General features: G+C 41.5%; 1 protein-coding gene across 1 annotated transcript; it reads right to left on the reverse strand.

The window, feature by feature from the left end:
• Positions 1-838: 838 nt before the first annotated feature.
• LOC308168871 (signal peptidase complex subunit 3-like) lies at positions 839-7,396 on the reverse strand (the record flags this gene model as incomplete). Its single annotated transcript, XM_080543515.1, has 5 exons — positions 839-971; positions 1,514-1,629; positions 1,940-2,009; positions 2,518-2,625; positions 7,314-7,396. 5 exons carry the CDS (start codon positions 7,394-7,396, stop codon positions 839-841), a joined length of 510 nt encoding a protein of 169 aa, XP_080399641.1.
• Between the last annotated feature and the right edge of the window lie 3,126 nt (positions 7,397-10,522).

Below are 10,522 nucleotides of genomic sequence, written 5' to 3' on the forward strand. Positions count from 1 at the left end.
TCCCAAATCCAATCTCCAACTAAGCTAGCGCCATTATCTTACCAGTACATCCAAACATATACAAATGTGCAGGTACACACACACACACTCTCTTCCTACATTTTTTTCTGAAGGCCTACGTCTTTCTCAAGATATGCCATTGGAATCCTCTCCATGATTCCGGTCTCCTTCTCTGGTTGCTACTGCAGCAAGCTAATATAGAAGCTTAGACCACAGAATCTAGATCACATCAGGCTAGCTAGACCAAAGTCGAGCCATCACATGACAGACACACACAATTTCACTCACATTACTCTTCCCTTCACTCGGAGGTCACTTCCAGTCAGTGGCTCATGTGCACTTGGTTCTTTCAATAGAAAAGGAGCTAACTCAATGAACAACCGTTATACAAAACGTACATATTATATTAAAGTCATTTTGTTTGATGGTCACCAAGGGCCATTTTCAAAGTTAAAAGTCACAGGGTATTGCTAAGTAAAGTAGATACTGTACAGTACAGAAGGAAATTGCTTCCATTGTCCTTATTTGGCACACATCGCCACATCTCAAACGTTTCCTTGGATACCAATGTTTACATGTTTACACATTTCTTTCTGAATAAATGAATATACAAAAACATATATATATATATATTTTTTTATAACAAAGAAGGCAACACATACATTAAAGAAATCTAACAAACTAAACCGGTTGTAACACAGTCTATTTTCTATTTCTGTGTGGCAGCGTCAATGCACATACATACATACATCCAGACAGACACACCCATTCCCAAACTTTCACTTTTATTAAAAGTCATAAAAGAGGGCACAACATTTACAAACAAGCATGGGGCAGTTCAGTAGCTCTTTGTGGTCTCGTATGCATCTGGGAAGGGGAGGGACATGTGGCCAGAGCCCATGACCAGGGGCAGGATGCCAGCGTTGGGTACCACATTCCATGACAGGGTCAAGGTGATGTTCTTGTTTGCCCTGGGAGGAAAGAAATACTTAGTTAAAAAAGGGTTTTTCCTGGCTCAAAATAAGGCTTAGGTGGAAGAAGTCTTCCATGGCTATTACGTATATAATGTAACAATAGTCTAGCAGCACCTGCTGGGATGACCGAATTGTAGCAATGAATGCATGGATGGTTCTTACATGGTTTTTCTTGCAAGATTTCTCAGAGAAGGCTTAGGCGGGGCGAGAAAAGCCTTAGGCGAGCCACCTAAGCCTTTTCAATGCAGAAAAAACCCTGGATGTGAACCATGTAACACATTGTGTAATTTCCCCTTTTATTCCAGGAGGCTGATTCTGCCATCATGTCGAGGTTGTTTTAGAGTATTACGGTAAATTGTGTTGTACTACCATCTGCTGCATATAAATAATACTGCATCACAATTCACAATTCATATGTAGCAGCTGCTGCTTACTCCTCAGTAGATAATCAAAATGACAGTGAGGTGACTGACGATACATTCCAATTAATACATTCCACATTAAAGTTGGTGGGTTGGGGGGTAGGTGGGGCTTCTTACCGGAGACCGTTTCCATCATCAAAGAAGAAGTACTTGGACTTTGTGTCCCTCAGGTTTAGCTTGGTGCTTTCTCCTCTCAGGACAATCTTGTCCCACAGGACCACCTGGTTCAGGACCTGGAATCAAACAAACATATGCAACACTTTACACTTCTGCAGCCATTGTACCTGTGCAGATTATACACGCCACACCCGAATTATTCTGAAGTGCTCCTGCTCTTGTTTGCCACTGTAAAGTCAAAGACAAATTTCCACATTGTGTGAATAAAAACATGTTCTATTCTATCCTTGCAGTCATGTCTTTACCACCACTAACATGCTGACAATCTTCTCTTGCATTTCATCAAGTAAAAAGTGCATGACCAAGTGGAGCACTGTTATTGTCAAGAAAACAAGAAAGGGAGGATGCATGCTTGTGCTTGCTTATGTTGCTTTTGGTTGCATACTCAGCAGACATGTAGAGGAAGAGCTGCTTGACGTTCCAGTCGAATATCGGCCTCAGATGTGAAGAGGGTTAAGGCAATCAACATAATTAATGACCAAATGATGATGATTCACTGATGATCCATTCAGCCAATAAAGTCATTAATGACCAAAAACAACATTTGATGTGGGAAATTATGGCTGCTTATCAAAAGCCACCAAAAAACAGGAAATTTAAAAGAATTACCACAACCACCCATAACTTCACCTACAGTATGCACTTACCGTACATGGTTTCCAGCACACTCCTTTTACACCTGCTATAGTGCTGTATGTTGGTCTACTGTACAGTGTACTCACCACTGGGCAGGCTGGTTAGGATTCAACGCTTCTCTCAAACAGCAAATGCTGATCGCCAAATAAGAAATAGCACAGAGGTGCACAATAGCAACACGTTCTCATCATTCGAATGCATGCATTTGTTTACCTCCTGCATGCCAAAGCCTTAAGCCTAAGTTACCATGACAACATTACCTGAAACCTTGACAATAAGACAGGCCCCATTTCCTTCCCGTCTCACACATTTGTCTGATGAGCAGCGCAAGAGAAAGGATATCAGCCGAGAGGTCAAAGGTGATGAAGCCCAGATCACTTCTTTCCCTCGGTCCTGTGAAGTCATCCACGTTTTTCCTGTGGAATGGCAAAGGCAGTACAAATTCTGTGTACCGTAGACATCTAGTGATACTACTAAACAGCCCACAATTTCTGGTTGTCCAGCATTACAACCTAGTGTTTCTTTTTTGGTGTTGAAAATGAACGAATCTAAGCCCATGACACAGTTTTGGCCTATTTTTTTTTTATGCTCAGTTGGTTACTGAATGTGGAATGTGTCCAGCTGATAAGGTATGTTGACAACATTATGACAACAAAAGGAAGTTTGTCGCAGCACCTACAGTTCTAGCTCACCGTTATCTAGACAGCCCTGACGTGCTCTTCTCTGATTGGATAACGGGCAGGTGGCAGAGCAGCTGCTGGCATCATGTATCTGAAGGTGTTTTAAAACTAGCCAGCAAAACGCATGATGCCAATTAATGGACCAGCAGAGGAGGAGACCAGCAGAGGAGGAGACCAGTAGAGGAGGAGACCAGTAGAGGAGGAGACCAGCAGAGGAGGAGACCAGTAGAGGAGGAGACCAGCAGAGGAGGAGACCAGTAGAGGAGGAGACCAGTAGAGGAGGAGACCAGTAGAGGAGACCAGTAGAGGAGGAGACCAGTAGAGGAGACCAGCAGAGGAGGAGACCAGTAGAGGAGGAGACCAGTAGAGGAGGAGACCAGCAGAGGAGGAGACCAGTAGAGGAGGAGACCAGTAGAGGAGACCAGTAGAGGAGACCAGTAGAGGAGGAGACCAGCAGAGGAGGAGACCAGCAGAGGAGGAGACCAGTAGAGGAGGAGACCAGTAGAGGAGACCAGTAGAGGAGACCAGCAGAGGAGGAGACCAGTAGAGGAGGAGACCAGTAGAGGAGGAGACCAGTAGAGGAGGAGACCAGTAGAGGAGACCAGCAGAGGAGGAGACCAGTAGAGGAGGAGACCAGTAGAGGAGGAGACCAGTAGAGGAGGAGACCAGTAGAGAAGGAGACCAGTAGAGGAGGAGACCAGCAGAGGAGGAGACCAGTAGAGGAGACCAGTAGAGGAGGAGACCAGTAGAGGAGACCAGTAGAGAAGGAGACCAGTAGAGGAGACCAGTAGAGAAGGAGACCAGTAGAGGAGACCAGTAGAGGAGACCAGTAGAGGAGGAGACCAGTAGAGGAGGAGACCAGTAGAGGAGACCAGTAGAGGAGGAGACCAGTAGAGGAGGAGACCAGTAGAGGAGACCAGTAGAGGAGGAGACCAGTAGAGGAGACCAGTAGAGGAGGAGACCAGTAGAGGAGACCAGTAGAGGAGGAGACCAGTAGAGGAGGAGACCAGTAGAGGAGGAGACCAGTAGAGGAGACCAGCAGAGGAGCCAGTAGAGGAGGAGACCAGTAGAGGAGGAGACCAGTAGAGGAGCCAGTAGAGGAGGAGACCAGTAGAGGAGGAGACCAGCAGAGGAGGAGACCAGTAGAGGAGACCAGTAGAGGAGACCAGTAGAGGAGGAGACCAGTAGAGGAGACCAGCAGAGGAGGAGACCAGCAGAGGAGGAGACCAGCAGAGGAGGAGACCAGTAGAGGACAAGGCAAGGGTGAAAAACCTGTACACTGTACATCCAGACAAAGGTAAAAAACCTGTACACTGTACATCCAGACAAAGGAAAAAAACCTGTACACTGTTTATCCAGGAAAAAAATTGTTGCGTTCAGCTTTTAAAATCCTGTGAGACATGTTTGGTTAAGACCACAATTCACATTTCGTCTCAACAGGTGGGATTACATTTGTTGTTAAACAAGATGGTGAAGTGGTTGAGGTATTGTGCGCTCAGCCACTTCACCATTTTGTTGAAAAGACGTATTACGAATTTGGCCTGAGTATGCACTCCCACGAGATAGGAGTATGTTCCTTAAAACGAGATGGCAAGATGAAAATGCTGACCCTCCTCAAAAGATAGGTGAAATGTTGACTTTGATATTTGCTTGTCTATCAGCCAGTGGAGGTCAAAATGTTGTTTCCACGTAGGCCATCAAGTTCAAAAAGATGTCCTTTGGTATGGACAAGCTGGTTGTCAGTCACATCCACCTTGAATAAAACACCATTTAGTCATGTCATCAAATTGACCTACATATGATTTAGTATACAGTACATTTAGTTGACCCTTTGTCTGTGTAGTAATGTTATATTTAATTTAGTAACACAACTCTTCTAAATAATGAGTCACTACAGTTATTACAAGTACTATCCATGGATCAAGCCACATCATGTAAAGTGTGACCAATAAATTAGTCCATTCTGGCGTTTCAACACCAAATTAACACGGCACTTCTGTTTCAACTCTTACTCTTCACTGTTACTTATGCTGGTGTTAGAAATACATCACTAAAATGAAAACATGCGGTATATAAACTAGCTAGCTAGCTAGAGATTAACATTTGACTACAAATAGTTACACAACTAACTAGCTTGTTAATTGGGTTAAGAGTAAATTATAGGCTACAGACTAATATGAAGTCAATTAATAACTGACAATGGCATATATTCTCATGTGAAAAAGATCGTTCTGTACTTACCAAATGATCAGCTGATATGTTCTCTCTATAAATAGTGATTTGCAGGATTTGAGAGGAATTCAAACAACCCACGACCCTCTGACTCTGTAGCTTTGCTCCGTAGCTTGTAAACCAACACGTCCCACAGAATTGTTGAATTGAACGTAATAAAAGTCAAATGCTATGACATCATCATAATCTCCATAGACTTCCCATTTACAGACAACACAGAATTCAAGTCTTCCAAGACATTCATTATTGGCTCTTCACACATTGCCTTTCCTTGTGTCAGGCTCATCATGGGAAGAGCCCATAATTAGTCATGTTGTTTCCATGTAGGCCATCAAGTTCAAAAAGATGTCCTTTGGTACGGACAAGCTGATTGTCAGTCACATCCACCTTGAATAAAACACAATTTAGTCATGTCCTCATGACTAAATGGTGTATCGCGCATTTCTCACAAGATGTGACTCAATGCGCTTCACATGATGACAGAAAGGTAAAAAAACTGTACACTGTGCAGCCAGGAAAATTCCCTTGCAGCCCTCTACTCATAGAGCGACTACTACCAGTTTGCCTACCAGCACACACAGCGCCACCCAAACCAGCCGCCCCACACACCCGACCCGCCCTACCACCAGCACACCCGGCCCAACCAAGCACAGACCATAATAGCCCCACACCAGGCTAGCCAAGCAGGTGCCCCAGCGGCAGAACAGACCAGGCACCCGAGGCGGCTGGGGGCCCTCAGAGGAGATGCCCGAGGACCTCCGGCACATAGCAAGCAAGCAAGGGCGAAAAACCTGATGATCACATGATCAGCTGATATGTTCTCTCTATAAATAGTGATTTGCAGGATTTGAGAGGAATTCAAACAACCCACGACCCTCTGACTTTGTAGCTTTGCTCCGTAGCTTGTAAACCAACACATGTCCCACAGAATTGTTGAATTGAACGTAATAAAAGTCAAATGCTATGACATCATCATAATCTCCATAGACTTCCCATTTACAGACAACACAGAATTCAAGTCTTCCAAGACATTCATTATTGGCTCTTCACACATTGCTTTTCCTTGTCTCAGGCTCAGCATGGGAAGAGCCCATAATTAGTCAGAGTTGCATTCTGGTTGTAAAGACCACAATTCACATTTAATCTCAACAGGTTTGATTACATTTGTTGTTAATTAGGCTATTCAAGAATTCTTCAACCTCAGGCACAGAACAGTGAAATATCAGTTTCATTTTTTTTTAAAGAAGTTAATATCGGCAGATGTCTGTAATCTGAAAATGTTTCCATTTTGTTGATTATCATTATTAAAAAATAATTGTAATAAATATTGCAATAGCCTATTTAACAATTGACAGCGCTAAGTACATTCATGGGTAGGCTTATCTTTACCTTCTGTATCATACAAACTATTCTGCCATCTATACACATGTTCTGAAAGGTTTGAGCTCAGCAGAGAAGCTGTGGTAACACCATGTTCCTACCTGATCCCTGGTGATTGGCCACATCTATACAGTGTTGAATACCTCTACCAGTTGAGAAGGTCAATCCTGTGACGATTTGTCTTTTCCTCATCATTCAGCAAGCACATCTTAACCTCTGATCCTCCACCTAGAAATATATGGTAAAAATGCACCGCATAAGCCATTCTGATGCAGGTCATTAAGGAATCATACCCCACGATTTAATTAAAATAATAATAATATAGCCTAATAATTACATTAAAACAGCTATTAGAGGTCGGTACTGAATACGGTATGCCGGTCTAATTCAAGTCACAGCCAAGTGAAATAATCATTTGAAGTACTGTAAATTCTAAATGTGACCAGTTAGTGGGAACCAATGTAGGGTTTATACTCTAGGCCACTTCTTGTTAACACTTTTGTTTACTATTGCAGTAAATCTATAGGCGGGATTGATTAGGGTTTGTGTCAAAGTCGATAAGGGTTTGAACTGGAAATGTAACACATTAAAAGTGAATTCCTGTTTTCCCATACTGAGAATACTAAATAAAATGTGTACAATTGTTACAAATTGTTGACCGAGATTCTCTCAGTGAGGAAAATACAATACATCCGCTATACTAGGCCTACTGAATACGAACAATCAACATTAGCGCAACAGTTTACATGATAAGTAGCCTATGTAGGCATGTTAAATTGAGTGGTCAAATGATCTGTTGCACCTGCTCATACCGAAAGATGAGTCCTGCTGGGATTTTTCCGACTTCATCTTCGTCCTCCGGTATCAAGAACATGTATATGGACTTCATAGTCATATTATACCGCACTTGCAATTCATTAAATTACCGGAAGACCCTGTTAGTGGTGCGTAAAAGTTTTGACCGACTATCACCGTTTCAAATCTCACTTGTTTTCCTTTAAATTAAAGCACAACAGATCAAAGTGGGCGGAGCTTAAGTCAAAGTGGGCGGAGCTTGTGTCAAAGTGGGCGGAGCTTAAGTCAAAGTAGGCGGAGCTTGTGTCAAAGTGGGCGGAGCTTGTTATGGAGTTCATTCTACCCTCCATTGCCTAACTACACCCTGGGAGTTCATTCTACCCTCCACAGTCTTAGAACATACATATACTTACCACACTACACTATCATATATCACACTTTACCGTCCTTCCTCCTACTTTTTTTTTAAAAGTGTTTTGGAGGGAAAACCAAATTCAAAAAAAAAAAAAAAAAATTTTTTGCACCCGTTGTGGTGCAATTAAAGTTTAATTGACCGTCTATGCAGCACCATTGTTAAGTGGATTTGTCGCACTTGCAAAATGCTGTGAAATGTTTGACGATAAAACATTTATAAACGTCATTGTCAATATCCGTCATAATGCCCTATTTCATCACCTGTTTCCATGGAGCGGCCGTGATTTTCTGTGCGCTCTGTTGGTGCATAATAATAATAATAATAATAATAATATTAATATTAATAACAACAATAATAACGTTTATTTGTATAGCACTTTTCTTGCAAACATAATAATAATAATAATGACCTGCTGTATGCAGAGTGTCGTTATAAAGTTGGTACCGTTATCTTGATGGCGTAGCTTATATATTTGCCTATGTAGATACCATAGACACATATACCATGGCTCAATACACAATGTTTCTGAAATTCATAAATTAATTGGATATGCAGACAAATAAAAGGACATGGCAACTTCCCTCTGCCCAGTACTGTCTAGTAGAAAGCACCACATGTTATACATTTGTCTAACCATGTCCTTACCGTTACTACTGCACCATTGCTTGTCCCAGTTGAACTACCTTGCACAACAATACACAACAACACACATTAATCACACACACACACACACAATAATATTCTTGCTCCAATAAACATTTATGTTTAAACGTGCCTTCTTATTTTTAGCTGAAAGTAATGGCTTTCTTCTGGCCACTCTTCCATAAAGCTCCAGCTCTATGGAGTGTACGGCTAATTGTGGTCCTATGGACAGATACTCCAGTCTCTGCTGTACTCTGCAGCTCCTCCAGGGTTACCTTTGGTCTCTGTGCTGCCTCTCTGATTAATGCCCCCCTTGCCCCGTCCGTGAGTTTTGGTGGGCGGCCCTCTCTTGGCAGGTTTGTTGCCATGTTCTTTCCATTTGATTATGATGGATTTGATGGTGCTCCTGGGGATCATCAAAGATTTGGATATTTTTTTATAACCCAACCCTGACTTGTACTTCTCAACAACTTTGTCTCGGACTTGTTTGGAGAGTTCCTTGGTCTTCATGGCAGTGTTTGGTTGGTGGTGCCTCTTGCTTAGGTGTTGCAGCCTCTGGGGCCTTTCAGAAAAGGTGTGTATATACTGACAGATCATGTGACACTTAGATTGCATACAAGTGGACTTCATTTCACTAATTATGTGTCTTCTGAAGGTAATTGGTTGCACCAGAAGTGTTTAGGGGCTTCATAACAAAGGGGGTGAATACATATGAGCATGCCAATTTTCAGTTCTTTATTTTTTTAAATTCTTTTTATATATATATATTTCTCATTTCATTTAAAAACTAACACTATTTTGTGCAGATTCATCAAATACAATTCTGATAAAAAAAATGTTTAAATTACAGGTTGTAATGTAATAAAATAGGTAAAAAGCCAAGGGGGGTGAATACATTTGCAAGGCACTGTACATACATCCAGACAGACACACCCATTCCCAAACTTTTACTTTTATTAAAAGTCATAAAAGAGGGCACAACATTTACAAACAAGCATGGGACAGTTCAGTAGCTCTTTGTGGTCTCGTATGCGTCTGGGAAGGGGTGCATGATACTGCTTTTCATGCAGTCTCTTCACCAAAGAGTGTCCATAAAGGAAAGCTTAATTTAAATTCACGTGTTATCTCAATCTGTATATTAATTCCTGAACTTAATTTAATTCCTGGTTAACCATTACCATATTAAATTAACTAATTGTTCTGTGCAAACCTAAAGATACTATCTATCTGCCACTGAGTCTCAATGGCTTAGCTTGACTTTGACAACTGAACAAATATTTAAGTTGAATTTCAGTTGTGACCCTAAAAACATGTATTGGCCTAAAAATGTAATCTCAAACTAAACAACCTGTGGCAACTGTTCAACTGTTCAACATGTGGCCAGAGCCCATGACCAGGGGCAGGATGCCAGCGTTGGGTACCACGTTCCATGACAGGGTCAAGGTGATGTTCTTGTTTGCCCTGGGAGGAAAGAATACTTAGTTTAAAAAAAAAAATCACACTCACTCAAGCCCACACGCACACTTCAGATCTAGAGTTTATAGAGGCTACATGTCAGGGTTTTTCCTGGCTCAAAATGTTTTGTTTACTAAATCTAAATCTAAGTCTCTTTGTAGGATACAGGTCTACTCTGTATATTGCAAGTATATCTAGATGTATGATATATAATATACATGATAACATGATAACATATAGGATAACATGATAGGATAACATGATAACGTTACAACCGGTTTCATTTTCAAGTTTTTGTGCAGCGGAAGCCGGCAAAGATATGAGCAAGTGCTCATATGACGTAAAAGTCGCATTAAACGCAACTTGACAGTTCAGACGGGGGGCGGGGGCGCGTTGCTAAATATCAGATATGTGTCCTATTATGGCAAGCCGTTTTAACATTTATTAGCTAAATTTGACTAGTCGTTATTCGATTTTTACTAGTCTAAATTTGTATTCAAGATATCTATAACGTCATTCTGACTAGTCAAAACGACAGTTAGAGATATCTGTAATTCAGTTTTGACTAGTCAAAATGTAATTACAGATATCAGCAGTGATGTCACCGAAAACGACACTCAACTCGTCACATATCCTTAAATGACATTGCAGATATCTGTAATTCAGTTTTGACTAGTCAAAATAATAGTTGCAGATATCTCAAACGTCATTATG

The sequence above is a fragment of the Nansenia antarctica genome (genome assembly GCF_963989245.1).
Source record: "Nansenia antarctica genome assembly, chromosome: 12".
In the NCBI taxonomy this organism is placed as follows: domain Eukaryota; kingdom Metazoa; phylum Chordata; class Actinopteri; order Argentiniformes; family Microstomatidae; genus Nansenia; species Nansenia antarctica.